Genomic DNA, 24,617 nt, shown 5'->3' on the forward strand with positions numbered 1-24,617 from the left:
GAGCTCTGGTAGTATAGTGGTTATGAATCGGGCTGCATACCTCAAGGTCAGCAGTTCGAAACTACCAGCTGTTTCGCAGGAGAAAAATGAGGCCTTCTGCTCCCGTAAAGATTTACAGCCTCAGAAACCCAGTACAGGGTCGCTATGAGTTGGAACTGACTCCACGGCACATCACCACCACCACCAGGTGGAGATGGGTAGAAGTAAGGAGTTAGGGTTAGGATTAGAACTATGGCTAGAACTAGGCTAGGCCTAGGACTTGAGCTTAAATTTCTTTATGACTTCTTTCATGTTCCAGTTTTTTCCCCTCTAGCTCCCTCTGTCACATACCCAAATCAACTACCCCCTTACTTGCTCACACCACAAATGATCACATTAGCATTGTGATATGATGATACTAAATCAATTTCTGGTGTCAGAGGCAAGGTTCAGTTCTAAACAGAAAGAATGGCCCTTTCCAGGGAACCATCAATTTGAAACTCAGGAATCAGGAAGTTGAACCATCATGGTTCTCAAAACCACGCTTTTATTTAGTTTTGATCATGCTACAAAGTATGGATTGTATAACAAGTAATAGTAAGTAGGACCAGTAATCAGAAATACTTTCCATTTCAAAACATGGGTGTTTAAAGCATAGTCATGCATCGTTTCACATCCACGATGTTGTTCTTCTTGTCATTAAAACTGTTGAGTTGGTTTCAACACTTAGTGGCCCTGTATAAGGTTTCCAAGGAGTGGCTAGTGGGTTTGAATTGCCAGCCTTGTGAGTCAAAGTAACCCTGAGATCCAGCGCTTATCCTACAGTGCTGTCTATGAAATAGGGTGTTATGGGATTTGGACATTGTGCAACCACCGTATCATAGTCTGGTTCTGCTTTCACTTTAAGCATCTCGAACTGTTGTACTTCGGCTTTGATCATCGACATGCTGAGAAGGATTTATGTTTGTGTTTGGTCCTCAATCCATGCCATTAGCAATTTCTGCGTTATCAGTTATAGTTCCATGTTGCATTTACAGACGCTTTTCTTTGTTTTTGAAGATCACTGTGATTACTGAGCTCAATATGTTTAAATCAAGCGAGCAACAGCATTCACTTATTTCCCACCTTTCATTTCACTTCCAGATCCATACTTCTCCTTTGCTTCTTGCTGCTCCTATCACTAGCACTGACTGTGATGTGTTTTGGGAGCCATGATGCACTCCTCGGTAATAATTCCAAAAGTAAATTAAACAGAGACAAGGCTACAACGTTCAAGAGACATGTCATATATAAGACTGGATGCTGCTGCTGCTGAAGCACACCTACACTGTTACTTTTTAGGAAAAAAGCACAGTTCATACATAAGCCAGTGACACATGTGTTTATTATGACTATCAAGACATGTACTGTACTGTTACATGCCAGGCAACTAAGTCACTTGTATACAAGAGACTTGAGACAAACGTATTTATTGTAGGTGGGAAGCCATTGTATTTGCAACATTCTCTTCTTAAATTAGGATTTCTGAACTCTATTAGCAACAGCACTGCACTGCTAAGCACAAGGGTGGTGGTTCAAATCCACCAGCTGCTCCTTGGAAAACCTATACAGGGTTGCTATGAGTTGGAACCGACTTGACAGCACTTCATAAATACAACATTAGAATATTATGGGACCATGGACATATATGTAGATACATGTTGTCCAAACAGAAGACTATATTAGAAAACCTACAACTTGAATGTTTAGATTTTATTTTATTTTTTTAAATTTCAGATGTAATTTTTTTCCCCTCTCATAAGAACGCTAGTTAAGAGTGCTATCTCTAAATTTAATCACGGTTAAGGTTTAAAAATACCAACTACCATAAGGTAAATCACTTTCATTTGGAATGTTTAGCTTTCTTATTTTAGTGAATTAATTCACATTCAAATATCAACAGTAAAAATCAGCAAAGTGAATCAATATTTCAAAATAACAAACCCCTAAAATATCATGGACTCCTGGTGTGGCACTGTGGCTTAATGCGCTGGACTGAAACGTCTGTCTGAACGCAATTCAAGCTCACCAGCTGCTCTCGGAAATCCTATAAAGGGTTGCCATGAGTCAGAATTGACTCGAGGGCACTTAACAACAACAACAAAGTTTCATAATGCAGATCTAACAGGAAAAGAAAATAAATGAAGCAACTTGGTTGTGTAATAAAAATCACTTTACAGTTCACAACTACAAGCCCTATGCTGTTGTTGTTAAGCGCCATCGACTTAGTTCAGACTCACAGCAACTATGTATAGGGTTTCCAAGGAGCAGCTGGTGAGTTTGAACTGACGACCTCACGGTTCAAACCGACCTTGTGGTCCAGTGCACATCCATCAGCACCACAACAAGACTCACTGCTATGGATGGTTAAATTGAACACCAAGAGACAAAAGCCCCGATCAACCTACATTACATTGTGATCCACAATTCCTCTGAGCCAGGACTATATCAATATTAACATTTCCACACAATTAGGTTTCAATTTCTCTTTGGCTTGGTTGATTCTGTTTCAAGTGTATCATTATCTTAGTTCCCTAGTACTGCTGTAACAGAATTAAAAGAAGAACATAAATTTATTTGTTTACAATTCTGAAGATTTTAAAAGTTCAGGATTGTGGCCATGTCAATTCTTTCCTCGTAGACAGTCCCAGGCATTCCATGGTTTCTGGGCTTATAGGGGATCCTCACATGGTATTTGTCTTTCTCTCAGTACGTGCCTCGGCGGCTCTTTACATAACTCAGACATGATGAAGTTTAGGATCCATCCTACATTGACATAGCATCCACTGACTGATTAGATGACAATGGATTACATCATAGAAGATGGTTTTATAATATTACACCCACAGCTATGGAGTTAGGATTCCAGCATGTACTTATGGACAACACAGCTCAATCCATAACAGTCATCTAAAGAACTATCATTATTACAATGTAAATGGCAGTATTCCTATCTTTGATATCCTATTTGAGTAAAGTTTTGCTAAAGCTAATACAGAAACTCTGGACCCAGGAGTCTCCAAGTCTTGCCATACTGCTAGCCAACTAGGTCTCCACCCAGGTACACAGGAGTCTATTGAACGTGGTAGGGCTTAGCTCACAGCTTCACTGCTGGTTTTCCATCACTTCCCGTTATCGGTGACCAAGGTGTCACCAGTCAGAGCACATGTCTGCTCATGTATTCCCACTGAGTATTAATCTGGTAAGGGGGTTTGCCCTGCGGGGACCCGACCACTTGCCTTGATGTCTCCCGGGTGAGCAACTTGCTTGTTCTTGTAGTAATCAGTTAGACTGCCTTTATTGTTTTGTATTTTTTCTGTCAGTCTTTCTTTCAAGAAGTATTTTCTGTTCTTCTAGCTGTTCCAGTCTGGTCTGCTTGTCCTTTCAAGTGGAAATTTCCCACCTCAGAAGATTCTGGATGGGGTTCAGGATTCCACCTATGGTCTTATGTAATGCAGAGGCTCCACAGGAAGCGTCCTTCACTGGGCACATTGTAGTCCCATTTTAGGTATTCCAATCAGTTAAAGGCAGAAGATAGACTTACAAGCTTTCTATGGTGATATTTTTGGCTATTCCTTTCTCTCCCTATCTCTACTATGTTTGATATAAATATAAATAAACGTAACTCCAATTTGTTTTGAATTATTGTTTGCATGGTAAATCTTTTCCCTTTACCTGTCTCTTAATATGTAAAGTGGGTTTTTGTGGCTAGCATACAATTGGATCCTGTTTTTTAATCCTATCTTATAAACTAGGTATTTTAATGGAGTTTTAAAACTATTTTCATTTAATGTAACTAGTGTGGTACTGTGGGTTAATGTGTTGGACTGCCAAGTTGGTTTGAACCACAAAGTCAGCAGTTTCAGTTCACCAGCTGCTCCTTGGAAGCTCTATACAGGATTGCTATGGGTAGGAATGAGCTCCACAGCACTAACAACAACAATGAGAATGATAGGGTTTAAATCTACCATCTTGCTATTTGTTTTCTAGGTATCTCATTTGTTCTTGATTTCTCTTTTGTCTTTTTTACTGCATAGTTTTAGATTAACTGCATACTTATTATGATTCCATTTCAGCACTAGTGGTGCTGTGGGATAAGCACTGGAGTACTGAGAGGATGACAGTTCAAACCCACCAGCCCCTCCATGGGAGAAAGATGAGGCTTTCTGCTCCTGTAAAGACTTAACGTTTCAGAACCCTTCTGTGGCACCCTAAGTTGGAACTGACTTGAAGGCACTTGACAAAAACCTTCTGTTTATGGAGTTGTATGAGTTAGAACTGCCTCAACGGCAGTGGATCTCACTGTTGGGTTTTATTGGCATATAAACTATTTCATTTTTTCCCCCTTTTCAGAGTTTGCTATAAGACTTACAAGGTACAGCTTTAACTTACCACAGCCAACCTTCAAATATTATTATACCAGTGGAGTCCTGGTGTGGTGCTGCAGGATAATTCACTGGAACAAATAATCCGGTTTGAACTGCAAGGTTGGTGGTTCAAACTCATCAGCTACTCCTTGGAAACCCTACAAAGGGTCCCTATAAATTGGAACCGACTTGACGTATAGTGGTAGAGTATTAAAACAGTATCCTTTCAATTCTTCCTCCTTGTCTTTTATGCTACAATTGTCATACAAGTTATTAATGAATATAAATAAACTACATAATACGTGACCAGTTTTGCATTAAAGATTTAATCTTTTAAGATGAAGTATAAGACTGCATAGTATTATCAATTACACAAGGTTTAAGAAATAGAGATAATTATTACACATATATTTTTCCTGTTAAATTACAAAGTAAATAAAACAGGATTATGGTACAATCCTCAATTAGATCTAGAAAGGGAGAATGAGTCTATGATACAAATGACGAAAACGTTGCCTTTAAAGTATCAACATGTCTCAAACAGAGAAAGCTATTATCTTGAAAGCAGGCACACAAACTAAAGCACTGTTGTTGTTAAGTGCCATAGAGTTGGTTCTGAGTTTTACAGACCATGTACAGGGTCCGGGCCTTTAAATCTTTGTGGGAGGAGAAAGCCTCATCTTTTTTCCATGGAGCAGCTGGTGGGCTCAAACCACAGATCTTGTGGTTTGAAGTCCAGTGCTTATCCTATGGAGCCACTGCATTCCCCCCAAAAAGCATTAAGAGAGTAGAATTCTAGAGAAAGGTTTTCTTTAGTATGCGTCTTCCCATGGATTTACATCCTTCACTTGCTGGTATGTTAATGTTGCATCATGTGACTGCCTGGTCTTCTATTTTGAGGTAACTTTTGACTATATCAAATCTTCTACCATATTAAGTTAGTAGATGGACACAAATGCTGGGAACAATCAATACCACATTTGATATAATTGTCTTCAAAGGATCTCAAATTAGGGGACTGCTTGGGAATAAGAATCAGGATTGGGAGAAAGCGAGGCTCTCTCTTAAGGTGTTTAAATATGAAAATCCTTCAGCTTGGTTTCAAAGCCTGGGATTTTTTTAAAAAAGCATTTTTGTCTCAGTCTCTTTCCATGAAAGAAACAGGATACCTAGAACCAATAGACAGCTAGAGGAAAGACAAATATGTAATTTTCTTCCCAAATTTTAAATTACTCTCTAAATATTTAAAATGATACTTTGCATACTCATTTCTCACAGTCAAACTGGCAGGTAGAGATGTCATTTTAGGTAACAACCATTCCACACTATATCTGTATACAGAACACAGAACCATGAAAACTATCACATACATAACACATATATTTTGAATATTGTAAATGGCCAGTTTTCATGCAAAACAACATCATTAATATATTCATCCTTATTATTATATTAACATTTGTTTTCTTTTCTGTTGGTCTGTAAATGTCCTGAGTTCGAGGATAATATATTGCATATTATTATATTCTTCCCAGGTCTAGCAAAGTGGTACTATGCACATAACAGTTGTTCAATAAATACCTGTTGTTGTTGGTGTGTTTAGGTACTGTCGAGTTGGTATGAACTCAAAGCAACTTTATGTACAACAGAACAAAATACTACCCGGTCCTGCGGCAAACTCACAATCTTTGCTATACTTGAGCCCATTGCTGCCGCCACTGTGCTAATCCATCTCATTGGGGGGTGAGTCTTCTTCTTATTTACTGACCCTTCACTTTACCAAGCATGATGTCCTTCTGCAAGGACTGGTACACCTCCTGATAATATGTCCAAAGAAGTCTGGCCATCCTGGTTTCTCAGGAACATTCTGGATGTACTTCCTCTAACACAGATTTGTTTGTTCTTTTGGCCATCCATGGTACTTTTAAAATTCTCCTCCAACACCATAACTCAAATGCATTAATTTTTCCACGGTCTTCTTTATTCATTGTCCAACTTTCACAAGCATATGAGTTTACTGAAAATAGCACAGCTTGGGGTCAGGTGCACATTAATCTTAAAACTGAAATCTCTGCTCTTGAACACCTTAAATAGGTCTTGTGCAGCACATCTGCCCAATGAAATACACCATTTGATGTCTTGACTGCTGCTTCCATGAGTGTTGGTGGCTGATTAGAGCAAAATGAAGTCTTTGATAATTTCAATCTTTTCTCCATTTATATTGATTTTATTATTTATTGGCCTAGTGGCGAGGAATTTTGTTTTCTTTACATTGAGGTGCAACCTGTACCGAAGGCTGTGGTCTCTGATCTTCATCAGTAAGTATTTTAAGTCCTCTTCACTTCCAACAAGCAAGATTGTATCATCTGTATATCACAGGTTGTTAATGAGTCTTCCTCCAATCCTGATGCCATGTTTTTCTTCACATAATCCAGTTTCTTGGATTATTTGTTCAGCATACAGACTGAATAGGTATGGAGAAAGAATACAACCCTGGTGCACACCTTTCCTAATTTTAAACCATTCGGTGTTGCCATGTTCTGTTTGAACAATTGCCTCTTGGTCTATGTACAGTTTCCTCATGAGCACAATTAAGTGTTCCAGGATACTCGTTCTCTGCAATGTTGTCCATAGCTTGTCATGATCCACACAACTGAAAACCTTTGCATAGCTAATAAAGCACAGGTAAATATCTTTCTGGTATTTTCTGTTTTTAGCCAAGATCCATCTGCTATCCCTTGTTCCATGTCCTCTTCTAAATCCGGCCTGAAGCTCTGGCAGTTTTCTGTCAATGTACTGTTACATCTGTTTTTTACCTGTCTTTAAAAAAATTTTACTTGCATGTGATATTAATGATATTGTCTGATGATTTCCACATTCCACATTCATTGGGTCACCTCTCTTTGGAATGGGCACAAATATGGATCTCTTCAAATCAGTTGGCCAGGGAAGCTGTTTGCCAATTTCTTGGCATAAATGATTGAGTGCCTCCAGTGCCGTATCAATTTGTTGAAAGGTTTCAATTTGTATTCCATCAATTCCTGGAGCCTTGTTCTTTGCCAATGCCTTCAGTGCATGTTGCACTTCTTCCTTCCGTATCACTGGCTCTTGATCAGTTAGAGATCATCTCAAAAACAGATTTGATAATAAATAACATGTTGTTGTTGTTGTTAAGTACCATGGAGTTGGTTCCAACTCATAGTGACCCTGCACAGGTTTCCGAGGCTATAAATCTTTATGGGAGCAGAAAGCCTCATCTTTCTTCCATGGAATGGCTGGTAGTTTTGAACTGCTGACCTTGTGGTTAACAGTCTGATTTGTAACTACGCTACCAGAGCTCCTTACTGTTGTTGTTAAGTGCCATTGAGTCAGTTTCAACCCATAGCGATCCTGTATAGGGTTTTCAAGGAGCAGCTGGTAAGCTTGAACCGCCAATCTTGCAGTTCAAACTGCTTTGCAGTCTGGTGCATTAACCCACAGCACCAAACCAGGACAGCTCCTTAGGGAATGAAAAACAGGGAAATGGCACACACACATATGCTAATCATAGATTAGAGTAACAGTGGGTGAGAGGTTTCAATACTGGTCATGGGACTTAATTCTTTTCTCTGAAAACTCAGTTTATATGTTCACCAGGGGCTCATCACATGCCTATTAAAAAGTCAATTCTGGGTGTATGTGGACACGGTGGGCATCTAAAGACTCAGAGTTTGGAAAAGAGAGTGCCCCCAAGACAACATGATTTTCTACACAAACCATCTTAAAACTGATGTACTAGAAACACTTGAATGGAAGCAATCAAAAGTACATTGCTATATAGGTGTACAAATGATAATTTTTAACAGCAAGGCAGTGCGGTGGGGAGAAAAAAAAATTTTGGAATTTGAGAAATAAAGACAGATTGTGGAACATTTTGAGAATTAAAGGTCTGGACTGTGAGAATAATAATACATCATGGTTTCTCTTCAGTTAAGTAAAGCAGTTTCAATTCTCTAGTTCATAAAATGGCTATGAAGAAATCCCTGTAACTATGCACAAACTAACAAGAGCCTTGTGCAAGTTTTATTTTTAGATTAATAACAGCAGGCAATAACCTTTCCAATGACTTTAATAGTCTAGGTTTTCATTTGAGGTTTCAGAACCAGTTCCCCAGTAAGCACTACAAACCAGGGAGGGTCGAGAGGGCGACAGTGTGGAGGGCAGTGTAAATGCCAGTGAGAAAGGCATGATGAATCTTTGTGGTTCTCCTTACCAACACAGGAGCTTCCACAGCATCTAATAAGTACTAACTAACCCTGAGAGCAATAGAAATGCAATGCCTGCAGAGACCTTTCAGAAGATCATGTCCAACCTCCAAGTTTTTCTCATGAACCCTTTCCATGCCTGACAGCCCACATTCTACAAGAATTTTGGCTATTTTTATTTTCTTTTTCAACCAACCCACATTCAAAATAGGGAGTTGTGCTGTTTCTTTACACACACACATGCCATACATATGCTAAATGCAGTTTCATAGCCTATTTGAAGAAAATGTCTTTATTCCTTTAAAACGTTTATGCTGGACACACCATGCTCACATTTTCAGGAGAAGCCACAAGGAGTGATGTGATTGGTCAAACATAACAAGGCTGACCTGGGTCCCTTTTCCACTCGGCCTATTCCATTTTACTTGCATGTGGTATTAATGATATTGTCTGATGATTTAACTGATCTTCATAACTGATTCAAAACAGTATTCAAATTCCTGAGCATTTGAAATGGGAACACACGTTCTTCAATCAAATGTCATAAAACATGATGATGTCTTGGTTTTACTTCATTTTGAAAATTCCCATATATCTTATTTAAAAACAAAACAATACAAAAAACCCAGCATGGCAATAATATAAAGGCCTTTAAAAAGTTTGTGGAAACATTCCATTATCTTATTCCATTTTCCCACAAACTTTTTGAAGCCCCCTCCCGTAGGTCTTAGGATCATTAGGAAATCTACTTTTGTGCTAGGAATTTCCTGGTCATGACAAGTTATTTAAAAGGTTCCCATATTGTGTACTCACTCAACAAACACTTCCTGAGCATTGACTAGGCATTTTACTAGACACAGGAGAGAGGGGATAGAGAATGAAAGAAGAAAAGGGAAGGAAGGTGGTACTGTGACAATTGATGGGGATAATGAAAAAGGAAGTGCAGGCATAGTCCTTGAATGTGACATTTCACTAACTGTTAACATAACTAGCTTTAAAAATAGTCTTCTGTCATTTATCTTAGCTTCTTTTCAAATCAACATATTAGAATTTTGTCCCTATAAGGACATTTAGAAAGTGCAATAATGAAAAATGCAGTAATTCATGCAGCTAATGTCTCACCACATACTTTATAATCACATAATTTTAGAGCTTACATGAACTCATAAGTCATGTAGTTAAACATTAAACCTACTTATTTGTTGGTCCATTTTGCATGTTTTTTCAAATGTAAATCAATGGAAGACCAGAAGGCTTGGACCTGCCTGTGTTCGTCGAAGGAAAGAAACGGTCACTTCCAGCAGAAGTTGCTGGGCACCACAAGCCTTTAGGTTATGAAAGAGTGGAACATCTGGTCTGCTGGCCACCAGGGCCAGGTTCACTGTAATTGTCCCATCCTCGTAGGTCTTCAATCTGTAATCTTATTAAATAAATTAAATAAAAGTTTATGCTCGAGTCTTATTTTAATTCCTGCATCAATCCACATTTCAGAATTCATTGCTTGCATAAAATCTTGGCAACATTAAATTAACATGTTATGTAACATCTTGCAACTATACACAGAATGCAAAAGTCAGAAACTCTAAAATGAACTACTCTCCATGTCAAGACCCACTTTAAAAAGAACTAGGCCCCTAGTTAATACTGTTCTCTTTTAATTATTCAATTGACCTACGTAGCCAAGTCGCTGTTACTGTTACTTTATTTCATCTTGATAGTTGTTTTATAGAGCCATCTGAATTAAACTACATATCAAATAAAACGTTAATTTGGAGTAAAAGAAATACAGAGGACATCACTATTTTCTGTAGCTCATGAAAAATGCCACTCATCTACCTCTGCCTGCAAACCAGACTAGAAGAGTTTTCTTCAGCCTTCACAGTCATGCCCGAGTTCTTGATCACGTCACGCAACTGGAAAGAGGAACCCACAACAAGCAACCAACCCCACCCCAACCCCCTGCACAATCCTTCAGTCTAAATTTCTGGGTATGAATCCATATACCATACGCACTTGGAGTAATCTGTAATAATAAAAATAGTGGCTACCAGGACTGAGAGTTTTCACGTACTAGAAACTGAAAAGACAGGCATTGCTAAAACTCATTTCTTTTCTGAAGTAAAAAGGAAGTTTAAGAGGAAATAAGCAATTTGCCCAGGATGATACAAGCATAGCAAGCTTCTAATGGGTAAGGGTGTCCTGGTGTGCCACTGTGGGTTAACATGCTGGACAGCAAAGCTGGTGGTTCACACCAACTGCTCCTCGGAAATCTTACGCAGGGTCGCTATGGGTCAGAACCGGCTGGATGACACTTAACAGAGAGCAAGGGGAGGCTCTTATTTATCATTCTCTCTTGGTAGCCTCAGAATGTAGGACATGATCATTGCTAATGGCATGCTTGTATTGTACTTGTAATGTCAGCAGTGTGTGTACGTTCAAGGAATTTGCTTCGTGTGTGTGTGTGTGTGTGTGTGTGTGTGTGTTGCTGGGTTAGGATAGAGACAGTTCTTAAAATGAGATCCAGGGAGTATTAGAATTATTTTTCCTCTAACTTGACAACTTACAGGGTAACAATTTCTAAAGACTGCAGTTCATTTATCTCTAATATGATGACTTCCCTAGAAGATCCATCCCTCATTTTATATACACATATATATCAAATCCTTAAAAGCAGAAGGAAAAAAGCCATGTTACATAACACATGGGAAGCCCTCGTGTTTTGCTATTAAAAATCAAAGACCTTAAAAAATAAAAGTGTGTCTGGAGTTAGGTCCTGTTGATTTCTTTTTTGGCTTTCATTTCAGTGAGAGATTTTACCAAAGACATAAGATGACACTCTAGCTAGCTTTACCCCTGAAATGAGGAGAGTTGGCAGCTGTACAACACCACAGAGCAGCATTACATAACAAGGCAATTCAAGAGGCTAACAAGAAAACCACGCAAAATGAGGCTGGTGACTGGGCTCATGGCTAGGCACTTTTATCATCGTGACCACTTGGATGATTACATTTATGCAAATGTCTTGGGTTTTTCCCATAATAAATCTCTGAACTACATACTCACAAATCACTGTGACCTTCTAAGTGCACATGTGTGGGAGAGAACTGGGCCTGCTACAGAGTTTGAATTCTTTAGGGGATGTTCCTGGAACTCAAATAAGACTTTTCCCCTGTTCATTTATTCTTTTTATAATGCCATCCCAAAAAAACGTTTTTAAAAATAACATTAAAATCATTTTAATGGGAAGAGTCATGCAAGCAACTCATTGTCTGCGCTCAATGCTTTAGCTTCCGAGGAAGAAGAAGAAACCTACTTATTACAAGGTTCATTATTATTATTATTGTTGTTAAATAAGTATTTTCAAAACAGTGTCAGTATCTAAAGAGGCATCACAATTGATCCCAATCAGCATGTTCCTACTGTACAGAATTTACTCATTAAAGTCATGTTTTAGGTTACAATGATAAAATAAATGGAAGACAAAACAAAACTTCTAGAAAATATGCTTGTTTATGGAAACCCTTCAATATTGGCTTTTTTTTTTTTTTCAATATTGGCTTTTAATCAATATTGATTTAAAGCATGCCTGATGAACTTGAGTTAGCACTCAACTGTCATCCTTACTAGGTCAAGGCAGGACCCCGACACTGTTTGAACAAATCACAGAGTACATCTTTGGAAATATATTCTTAAATCCCAGCCATTTCCAAGCAGTGTGAATACAGTTTCCTATTTAGGAACCTAAATGACTATTACTGTGAACTAACAGACACATGACTTTATTCTTGCAAAAGAATTTCTCTAAGGTCATTTTCGTAATGAAAATGCTGCAAGCTCAGGTTATATGTCATACAAAAAGACACCGAGGCCTCTGAAATTGGACGCATTATTTAGGTTCATAAATGGAGAGAGATGTGGTTGAAAGGATCCACACATGATTTCTAAGTTTGATGTACTCAGTACTCTTGGTTTCATTTACAGTCATAGATACTGTATGAAAGGATAAGGCCCTTAATAATATATACAAAGGAAAGAGAGAGCACTGTGGCTTTGAAATATTAGCAATTTTCTGTCATACATTTTGGAAACATTTTTTTAATTAAGTAACTTATCTTTGATCTGAAAATTATCTGTAGATTTAAAAAATATCCATCCCCCCACCGACCCCCTGGGAAAAGTAGAACATACTCGGGGCTTAGTATTTACCATTTGAGTAAAATAAATTCCGGTGTCAAAAACCAGGATGAATTGCAAAACTGTAATGAAACTACTTTGAATAAGTTAATAAGTAAATAGAAGACCAGGATTTCTATCTCTATCACTTTTTGAAACCACACATTCCCTTTCTAATATCAAAATGAATGATATTTTGCCTAAACTACAAACATTCATGTCTCAAGAACTTCACCATAAAGTTGGGTACCAATTGGAAAGTTCCTATAAAAATGTCAGTGTATCCAACTTTATGTGGAACTGGCTCTCCTTGGTATGCTGCACCTCAGGCTGAATGCTCAGCTGCAAAGGCCAGTCTCTAAGTACAGCAAGGTCTATGCACAGCTTGAATCAACACACAGATCATTCTGATGTAAGAAGATTAAAGTCTAGTTGATAAAGCACATTAACACAATAATTACAAGCCACCCACAAAAAGGTGAAAGCAAATGCTCAGAAAAGTGAAGAGAAGCTGCTAGTATCAGAGCAACACCAACAGGCCCATGGTGGCCATCCTCCTTTTCAGTGTGGTCAATTCGTCAACAGAGGAGAAAAGACAGAAACTCAGGGAAATGCAGACCATCTGCTCAATCCAGATGCAACAGCACATGCTTCTTATATCCAAAGCTTTTTACAAGATAAGATCTAATCCTTCCCATGAAAGCTGCAACAAAGGTATTTAGACATATTTGCATCATAAATAAAAATAACCCCCAAATCATTATTAAACCAGACCTTTCTCCTATCAGTCAAGGAAAACTTTTATCAGTAAGTACATACCGATTTTAAAAGAATATTATAACAGCATTAGAGAAAATGTGGTTGGGTTTCTATTAGATTTATGCAGGTATTCCTTAGCTACAATCAGGCTTAAAACACTTTCATTCCTTAAACAGCAAGAACATTTTAGTCAAGTCATTCTACTTTTGGAAAGGCATCGGGAGTGATTACATTAACATTCTACTGCAAGCATTGTGCATTTCTGTTCTTGTAAGAAAGGTTAAAAAGAATAATCTTACCTTGAAATTGTGAACCTTTTCATATTTTGGAATTTGCTCGTTTTCTTTCAGAGTGGCTCTTCTAACAAGTGATGTCAACTGTGAATAAGCAAAGAGTTTCAGAGGTTGCCAGATTGTCACAGACGACTTTTGAGAACCCAGTTTCATTCCCAAGGCTGCTATCAATAAATCTTGCTGACGGCCCTCTGGTTTTGATTTGTGAACTGTAGCTTTCTTAGTTTTCCTCCCCGACCAAGACTCTTTGGATGGCATTTTGGAACTCACAGGAAAGAAATAAAGCCGATATTGATCTATGTCTGTTGATGAATTCTATTCAGCTAACAAATGAGCATTCTGTCAGCCAGCGCAGAACCCTAACCTACAGAGAGCTGCAGAGGAACATCACGGGGAGAGGTGGAGGAGCATGATGAAGCACTTCTTAAAAAGAGGTCGACTAACCAGAAAAATCCTTCTTGCTTCCCTTTTTTTTTTTTTTTCCCTTTTAAAGGGCTCTATATTTAAGCTTCTGAAAACTTAGAGTCTGAACAGAAAAAAAAAAAAAGTCGGTGCTACCATATAAAACACTTAGCATCTCTCATCCCTTTTTAAAAGCCCTGCAATTCTGACAAACGATACATTTCTAACAGCGTTCTCAAGTCCATATATTAATGTCCATTCTGAACCAAAGATTCTTAGATTTTCTGCAGTCAGTTTGTAGCGACAGACACCCTGTGAAGCCCCTAGCAGGGACAGTGGGGGAGGGGAGGGATCTGTCGGGGGAGGCTGGATTAGACTGGCCACCGTAGGAAAGGAGATAACCAATGAAAATCAAGCAACAGTATTTAAGGACAGTATTCTTCAACTCACTCTTGTCTGTTTCTCCCTCCTCTCATGTAAGATTTTCTTGCTGGCTCAAGGGGAGATGGGGGTGTGATGGGGGGGTGGTAGAAATAAGTGGGATGATAATGAGCAATGAATGAGTCATGCATCATTACAATATGGAATTTTAAAAAACCTATTTAAAAGCAGAGGGAAATTAACATACTGCACTAGGTTTCAAAAATAATTGCGCCACTGCCAGGTAAATTGTGAAAAGCCGATCTATATTCTTCTTTGTACATTATAGACTGCTGTTAGTTAATGAAAATAAAATTCAGTTTTATTAAAGAGAAGCAAAAACGGTTAAGTACTGTTATGAAAAAAAGAAAAGGAGTTTATCAAGGTATCACCATTTTACACGTAGAACAATGAGCAAGGATATAACATCTCTAACTCTGTGGAGTGATCAAGTTTTTCTGTCCACTGCTGAGTAGCTATGTTATTGGTTTACACTTAAATACATCAGCCATTATTTAATTCTCTAACCTCAACATTCTTTAAACAAAGAGTTTGAAGCCAGGTTATAGTGAAATTCAGTGGGAAACAATTTTTCATGTTTACATAGGTCCCAGATGTAGTATAAAAGACCCTGAGTATTTGTTTGTTGATGCAGTATAAGAGGTTCAAACCAACTTTATTTAAAAGCCATAATTTACACTTTTTGTTAAGGTGTTACAAGAAGCTTAATTTCCCCATTTTTTCCTTCAACAACCATCTCCCATCTAACTTATGTTTTCCTCCTCATGCTACAGTAATAATAAAGAGTCCTGGTGTGGTGTTGTAGGATGACAAGTACTCAATCATAAGTCAGTTTGAACTGCAAGGTTGGTGGTTCAAATGGACCAGCAACTCCTTGGAAACCCTATCCAGGCTTACTATGAGTCAGAATTGATTTGACGGTAGTTAACATCAACAACATGGTAATAAAATTATATAATCAATTATGATTGTAATGTTGTTGTTGTTCTTATGAAGTGACATGGAATCAGTTCCAACCCCCAGCAACCCTGTGTACAACAGAATGAAACAGTGCCTGCTCATGCACCATCCTCTCAATCACTGCTGTGTTTCAGCCCACTGCTGCAGTCACTGTGTCAATACACCTCTTTGAGAGTCATCCTCTTTGTCATTGACCTTGTGCTTTACCAAGCATGATGTCCTTCTCCAGAAACTGGTCCCTGTTGATGCTCAAATGACATGAGATAAAATCTCACCATTATTGCTTCTAAGGAGCATTCTAGTTGTACTTCTTCCAAGACAGATTTGTTCATTCTTCTGGCAGTCCAAGGTTCATTGAATATTATTTGTGAAAACCATAATCCAAAGCTAGCAATTCTTCTCCCGTCTTCCTTATTCATTTTCCAATTTTCGCTAGTGTATGAAGAGATACAAAATACCATGGCGTGGGCCAGGCACAGCTTAGTCCTCAAACTGACATCTTTGCTTCTGAACACTTAAAAGTGGTCTTTTGCAGCAGATTTGCCCAATGCAATGTGTCATTTGATTTTTGACTGCTGCATCCATGAGTGCGGATTGTGGATCCAAGTAAAATGAAATACTGGATAACGTCAATCTTTACTCCATTTATCGCAATGTTAATTATTGGTCCGGTTATGAAGATTTTTGTTTTTGTTTTTTCTTCCATACTGAAGGCTGTAGTCTTTGATCTTCATCTGCAACTTCAAGTCCTCTTTGATTTCAGCAAGCATTGTTGCATCACCTGCATATCTAAGCTTGTTAATGAGTCTTCCTCCAGTTCTGAAGCCTTGTTCTTCTATAGCCCAGCTTCTTGAATTATTTGCTCCGCATATACTGTAAATAGTATGGTGAAAGGATACAATCCTGATGAACACCTACTCGGATTCAAAACTACACAGTATCCCTTTGTTCTATACAAATGACTGTCCCTTGGTCTGTGCATAAATTTTGCAGGAGCACAATTAAGTGTTCTAGCATTCCCATTTTTTGGAATGTTAGTCACAATTTGTCATGATCAAATCAACAGAGTTGATTACCTTTGAATAATCAATAAAACACAAGGTAAACATCTCTCTGGTAGTCTCTGTTTTCAGCCAAGATGCAGCTGACATCAGCAGTGATATCCCTTATCCCATGTGCTCTTCTAAATCCAGCTTGAATTTCTGGTAGTTCTCTGTCAATGTACTGCTTGCTGCAGCTATTTTTAAATTATCTTCAAAAAATTTCACTTGTGTGTACTGCACTTAACAACAATAATACTGTTTGATAATTTCCTCATTCTGCTGGATACCCTTTCTTTGAAATGAGCAGAAAAATGGATCTTTTCCAGTTGGTTGCCCAGATATCTATCTTTCAAATTTCTTGGCATAGGCAAGTAAGCTTTTTCTAGTATTCCATCGTTTGCTGAAACATCTCAATTTGTGTACTGTCCATTCCTGGAGCTTTGTTTTTTGGCCAGTGTCTTCAGTGCAGCTTGAACTTTTTCCTTCAATACTATCAGTTTTTGATCATATGTTACCTCCTGAAAATGGTTAAACACTGACAAATTATTTTTGGTATAGTAACTCTGTAGTCTTTCCATCTTATTTTGATGTTTTCTATGTCACTTAATCTTTTGCCCATAGAATAATTTAATATTGCAACTCAAGGCTTGAATTCCCCACCCCCCCTTTTCTTTCTTTGAAAGATGCCACGTGCATTCTCTTTTGGCTTCTAACTCCAGGTCTTTACACATTTTAGTATACTACTTTATCTTCTTTAACTGCTCTTGGAAATCTTCTGCTCAGGTCTGTTACTTCATCTATATATTCAAGAGCAAATCCCGAGTCTGTTGACACTCATTTGTGTGTGTGTGTTTTTCCCCCTGTTTTTTAAAGGACATTTGACTTTCTTCATGTATGCAGTTCTCAATGTCACCCCACAACTCTTGTGGTCTTCAGCCATTAGTGTTCAATGTATCAAATCTATTCTTGAGATGATCTTTAAAATCAGGTGGGATATACTCAAGGTCATAGTTTGGTTCACGTTGCTTTGTTTTAATTTTCTTCAGTTTCAATTTGAACTTGCATATGAGTAACTGATAGTCTACTTTGAAGTTGGACACTGGCCTTGTTCCAACTGATAAAATAATTAACTTTCTCCATCCTCTCCTTCCATACATGTAGTCAACTCTAAGCAATTTTTCTACTTAATCTAATTTGGATAACTGTGTATGGAAATGAGGAGACAGAAAACGAGAGTTTAGGGTGCTAACAGTGGGTTTGGCCATTTTTATTCCTTCAAAATGGAAATAGTTACATTCCTCCATTAGTTTTGCTGAAGAGTTTACAAGTCCGAACTACTAGCTTTCAAATTCAGAACAATTATCAATGTTCTGATGATCTAGACGATGCGTATCACCCATCCTCATCTTCATCTCCTTACACTATTGTGAAAAGTCATCGAGTTGGTTTCTATATGGGGTTCTCAAGGAGCATGATTTGCATCAATTGAATGTGATCTCATCCTTCTGTGATCCTAGAGCCCTTTGGTTGTTCATTAACTATGAGCCATTCTACCTTACGTGAGCACAGTTATCTGTGGAGCTGTTGTTTCATAATTGAGTTGTACACATTTTTGTACAAACTTTAAACCTAGCACAGTATTAGGTCTGGCTGAAAAGTAAAACCAAATAAAGGCAGCTATTTTTATAGGGAGGGCTGGGATTGCGTGCTGTAGAGTTGGTTCCGACTCACAACCACTCTGCATAGAGTTTCGAGTGTAGCTGGTGGGTTTGAACTGCAGACTTTGTGGTGAGCAGGTCCGTGCTTATTCTACAGTGCAACAGTAGGGCTCTATTGGGAGGCTTGTTGCTATGACTGCCGTTGAGTCTGTGTTATAAAAGAGAAGTTAAGCTTTAAAAACACAGAAACTTGACGTTTGAATTTTGACTTCAGGAGATTTGCTTACTGCCTTGATTACCTAATTTGCATAATGTAGAAAACAAAGCCTATTTCATAAGACGACACATAAAAGACGAGGAGACTGAAGATAACGATGCTCAGTAAGTGGCAGCGTTAGAGGAATGCTGTGCCAACTGTTAGCTAGAGGGTAAGCTGTGCAAGTTCAAAACCGACATCAGTCTCTGTCATCTCATCAAGGAGTTGATAGTCTGCTTTTGGTCTAGAGAACACACACATGTCTGGACATTTCTTCCCTTCCTCTATTATGATCTCTACTCAATTTCCCCAACTCTAGTTACAAGTCTGTCTTTTAAAAGATACACCACAAGGGGTATGTTAGTTGACGCAGCAGTGTAGGGGACAAGTTGGGAAGTAGAAAGGAAAGATTATCAGCATGGGAAGTGTGCTGGATGATGACTGGTTTGTAAATGAAACTGAGACTCATAAGGTCATTTGCTCAGGTTCACAAAGTCAGGAGTGGAATGCCTTTTATTAAGAGAGCTCTGGTAAAGTTGTGGTTATGAGTTGGGCTGCTAACCTCAAAGTCAGCAGCTCGAAACTACCAGCTGTTCTGCAGGAGAAAGATGAGGCTTTCTACTCCGGTAAAGATTTATAGCCTCGGAAACTCCATACAGGGTCGCTATGAGTCAGAACTGACTCCACGGCACACAACCACCACCAATACCACTTAACTTTGTTGCTCCAGGAAAATAGAGCTCAATTGTTAGATGGCTGCAACTGCTTCCTTTGCTATTCGACCAAAAGAACCAAACGATGCCAAGCTACCATTACTGAATGCTTTGATCCATGATTTTGTAACAGAATCCTGATCGAGGGAAAAATGCTAAACAGACTTTAAAATCTTCTGCATAGCTTAATTAATAAAGAAACTCTGCTTTGAGCATTGTACTCTTTTTCAAAGCTATCTATGTAGGATCAAATTGACCACAACTTAAAAGGTTAGATAGGAAGCTTCGGGAGTAGTGACTTTATGTCAGTGTGGGATGGACTCTGTGTGGGATGGACGCTATGGAAAGGAGCGTGAGAATATGTGCACAACTTGAAGAACGTCATCAATGTCACTGACTTGTACATGCAGAAATTGCATTTGTCTGTGTTTCTGCTGTGTGTATTTGCAACAACAATACAATAATTCAAAAAAGTTTAAGGGAAAAACATGAGGTGTTAAGGATATAATGCCTCTTGCATTTTGACTTTATAAAAGATAATGGCTTAACTGAAATGACAAGGCACACAGCCCACAAAGTCATGCTTGCTGGAAATAGCAGCAGTAATAACTTTCTCTTTTGACTGGGAATCTTTGCCTTCTCTTCAGACCTAATATTGGCCACCCTTGCTACAGATGTCACTTCTGAAGGTTCTAAAGGGTCACGGTATGAGAGTGACTGGCTAGGAAGAAGGGATGAGGGATGCGAAGGTTCCAGACTGTTTTTCGTTTCTATCTTTGCTCATACCATCAGAAATATCAAAATAAAAGGGGGAATGGGGTGAGGTGGGGTAGAGCTGTATGAGAAATGAGGGATGGAATGGGGGAAGTTGGTTTTACAAGTAGAAAAATTTCCACCACTGACCTCAATAGGCTGTTGTTATCTGTTCAGTAATATTATTGGATTTGGGCTGAGCTAGTCTCCCATTTTCAGCAAGTCTAGTACAGTGAGAAAATGAAACCAGACGAAAGTGCTAGGCTTGACCCTGTTATTTATGAGTTGGATCATGCCCTTGGTCAAGCTACTCATGTGTTTCAATCTTTGTTTCCTTAGAGGTAAAATGGATTTAAAATACTTGTATCAGAGAATCACTTATTCCTGGCACTCAGAGAGTAATCAATAAATGGTAATTTCATCTACTTTCCTGGTATCAGGGTTAGTATAATGTGTGACTATGACAAAAATTAAAGGCCCAAGGCTACTGTCCTACTCAAAGTGAGCTTCAGGTCCACCAGTATCTAGGTGACTTTTGGGCAAGCCCCAAGGTTTTCCATTCTGCCATCTTTAGCTCACTCTATCCTGGCAGTTTGATTCTACATGCTCAAACTCTGAGGAATTCTTACAATGAAGTACAACTTACTGATTATAATTTATATCCCAGGATATCTGGATCTTAATTTTAATAGGCCAAGACTTAAGCCAAAGGGATCAATCTCCAATGATTAAGTGGCAGGCCTCACTAAGGTAGAAGTGTTCTCGAGGGAACTGGAGGGACCTCATACAATGTGCATAGTCAGCGATCTCCTTTGCAATACCATACCAGAAGACTAATGATAAGCACAATGCTCTGGTTAACTAAGTCGACATTTCATTCAAAAAGAGACCATGAAGGAATGTCCTATCTGCCATAGTGCTGAGACTTGCAGCGGTGAAGTGAAACTAGGTTAACTCTTGGTAATTAGAATCACTGGTGTAGGTTTAGGTAAATCCTGAAATTTCTATAAAATGTTAAGATTGAGGTATAAATAACATAGCATCCATAGAACTTCCATTATCAAGGTATATCACAGAGATTTATGGATTCAAGCAAATTACTCAAATTCTTCCCACCCTTGTACTGCAGTAACTTTAATTTATCTTCATGTGACTCAAGACTGTAACATATTCAAGGTACTTAACAACAATAATGTCAGCTTTCATTAATTATGTGACAACTGCATGGCACTATTCTAGGAAATGCTTTACAGACAAGAAGTAGGTTAGTGGTCAAAACAATTACTAAGACAGATACTATAATTCTCATTTTCTAGATGAAGACACAGATGGTCAGAGGGGTTAAGTATCTTGACTTGTCCAGGGTCACTTCCCCTGCATGTGACGAAAATGGGCTTTTCAAATTCTGTGCCTTTCCTCTAGACTGTCTGATTCTAATATTATCTACTGTTAACATGAAATTTTAAAAGGGTATCATTTGAATACATTTCTGTGTTACTTATAGTCTAGTAGCCCTCAGATCACTTCCCATCTTAGTACTGCTTATATTGAATTTGAATTTATGGAGTCTGGTGTGGCGCTGTAGGATAAGCACTCAACCACAAAGTTGGTTTGAACCGCAAGGTTGGCAGTTCGAATTCATCAGCCACTCCTAGGAAACCCTATACAGGGTTGCTATGGGTCTGAACTGACTCAGTGGCAATTAACAACAGCAACAATATCAGAACTCCATATATTCTTTTTTTAAAAATGTTTTATTGTGAATTACGTGATAGCTTACATGGGAGAACATTAGTTTTACATTCATCCTATTGTATATAGTTTCATTGCCATGGTTACAATGCCCTCCATACATCATCAACCAACCAAAGGGTATATCCTACAAGCCTGCCCCCCACCCCCACGGGTCATCAGCACACAGCCCCTCTCTCTCTCTGGGTCTGAAGTCCCCAACTGTTCCATCTCTCCACGTCACTGTCTCTGCCTCCATCTCAGGGATCACTACTTCTCTGGGAAGGGTCCTGCTCTCTGCTCTTCTCCCTTCATGATCCCAGGGACCTCAGCTCCTAGCCTTCCTTGCTACAAAACGTCCATATATTCTTTAAGGTTTGTTGGTATAAGCAATATGTTAGTTATGTTGCACAGGAAACACATTATGTCAGGGCTCTAAATTTTTATGCTTCTGGCAACAGTAACACCATAATTATTAATTCAGTCTTTATTACAAAGCTCCTTTAGTATTAACATAATATCCATTTAGACAGGTAACAGTAGAGTACACCAATACATTCTTTCAGTATATAACAAATTTAAGTTACTCTGTACTAACATTTCCATTATCAAATCTTGCATACTTTAAAATGCTACCTGGCAGACACATGTTGTTGTTGTTGGGTGCTGTCCAGTCACTATTGACTTATAGCGACATTATGCACAACAGAAGGAAACACTGCCTGGTTCTAAGCCAATCTCACAACTGTTGAAACGTTTGAGCCTATTGCTGCTGCCACTACAGCAGTGTTTCTCATTGGGTGGGTGGGTGGGGGTCTTCCTCTTTTTCTTTGACCGCCATAATTATTACACCTTCATTGCATGTTTGATCAATTTCAGACTGAACAATATGGTAGAATTCTTCTATTTTATCATCACTGGCTTTAGTGGTTGGTGCGTAAATTTGAATAATAGTGGTATTTACTGGTCTTCCTTGTAGGTGCATGGATATTATCCTATTCCAGATAGCATTGCACCTCGTGCCTAATCTTGATATGTTTTTCTTCTTTTTTTTTTTTCCTTAAATGTTTTATTGTGAATTATGTGATGCTTTACACGGGAGAACATTAGTTTTACATTCATTCTATCGTATGTTGTCTCATTGCCATGGTTACAATCCCCTCCCATGCATCATCAACCAACCAAAGGGTATACCCTGCAAGCCTGCCCCCCACAGCCCTCCCCGGTCTTCAGCACACAGTCCCTCTCCCTCTCTGGATCGAAAGTCCCCAGCTGCTCCATCGCCCTACGTCATCGTCTCTGCCTCCATCTGAGGCATCACTGATTCTCTGGGTAGGGGCCTGCTCTCCTCTCTTCTCCGTTGATGGTCCTAAGGACCTCCGCTCCTAGACTGGAAAGTTAATCACTCCCCTCCTTGCTATAAAACATCTACCTTTATATTTCCAACCCTCACAATCAGTCCTGATAACAATTATTCATTATTGTATCACAAGAGACCCATCTGCATTTCATTAGCCCTGCCTAGACAGATTGGATACTATGCACTGGAGATTCTACCTTCCTCCACATCCTCTGGATCTAGGTTCCCTCTTGAAAGCTTCTAAGCCAGTCACTTCTTGCCTTTGTAGGTCCCCCCCCACCCCCCCGCTCAATTTTGGGTAGCCAATGTCCAAGTTGCCCATCCCTTGTGTGTGGAGGGGGTGGGAATGATTCTTGCTGTAAGGATTTGTTCCCTCTTTTGAGCTACTGCTTCCATAGGTGTAGTTGATATGTTCTTTTTGATGATGAATGCAACTCCGTTCCTCTTCAATTTGTCATCCCCAGCAAACACCAAATGATTGTCAGATTCAAAATGGCTAATACCAGTCCATTTCCACTCATTAATGCTTACAATATTGATATTTATGTGCTCCATTTCATTTTTGACAACTTCCAATTCTCCTAGAGTCATACTTCATACATTCCATGTTCCAATTATTAATGGATGTTTACAGGTGGTTTTTCCTTATTTTGAGCAAATGAAGGTCCCAAAAGCTTACTCCATTCACATAATCCTAGTCACAACTGTACTTTGAGGAGGCAGCTCTTCCCCAGGAGTATTTTGAGTGCCTTCCAATCTGAGGGGCTCATGGTCTGGCACTATATCTGGCAATAGTCTGGTGTTCTTCATTATGTTTTAGTATTCAATATTATGGTGCTATCTGACAGTGTTACACTGCTAGTAATAAAGTTTTCAGTGACTAAATATTTGGAAATAGTCCATGTCTCCTTCTAGTCTGTGTTAGTCTGAAAGCTCACTGAAACCTGTCCACCCTGCTTGTATTTAAAATACTGGTGGCACAGCTTCCTGAATTATAGCACCATGCAAGCAACCACAGTTCAACAAACTGACAGATGAGTGGTAGTAGGACAGTCAGATACACAGTAATATTTAAATGTAAGACATTGGGAAATACAATTCAAACAAAAAAGTACAACCCTTACATTATTTATTCTTTCAAGAGACAAAAACAATCAGGTACATTCTGAGGGAAGGTTTACACTCTGCATGAAGAAAACTATATTTGGGAACTCCACAGGCTGGTTTAGGTTCACACTCATTCTGCTCACAGTGATGTTAAGATTTGTATGTGTCAAGTGTGGCGCTGTGGGTTAATGCGCCAGACTGCAAAGCTGTTTGAACTGCAAGGTCAGCGGTTCAAGCTCACCAGCTGCTCCTTGGAAAGCCTACACAGGGTTGCTATGGATCAGAACCGCACTCAACAACGGCACTTGACAACAACAATAACAAGAGGAACTCTTGGTG

The 24,617-nt window shown here is 38.8% G+C and overlaps 1 protein-coding gene across 1 annotated transcript in view; it reads right to left on the reverse strand.

The window, feature by feature from the left end:
• The window catches only part of CHN1 (chimerin 1), a 318,387-nt gene that overhangs the window by 48,831 nt on the left and 244,939 nt on the right, over positions 1-24,617 (reverse strand). The window contains exon 7 of the mRNA XM_006866659.1: positions 13,861-13,938. Within this exon, the coding sequence (XP_006866721.1) occupies positions 13,861-13,938 (78 nt within the window). The remainder of the gene's footprint in view (positions 1-13,860; positions 13,939-24,617) is intronic.

The sequence above is a fragment of the Chrysochloris asiatica genome, unplaced genomic scaffold (genome assembly GCF_000296735.1).
Source record: "Chrysochloris asiatica unplaced genomic scaffold, ChrAsi1.0 scaffold00094, whole genome shotgun sequence".
NCBI classification, from domain to species: Eukaryota; Metazoa; Chordata; class Mammalia; order Afrosoricida; family Chrysochloridae; genus Chrysochloris; species Chrysochloris asiatica.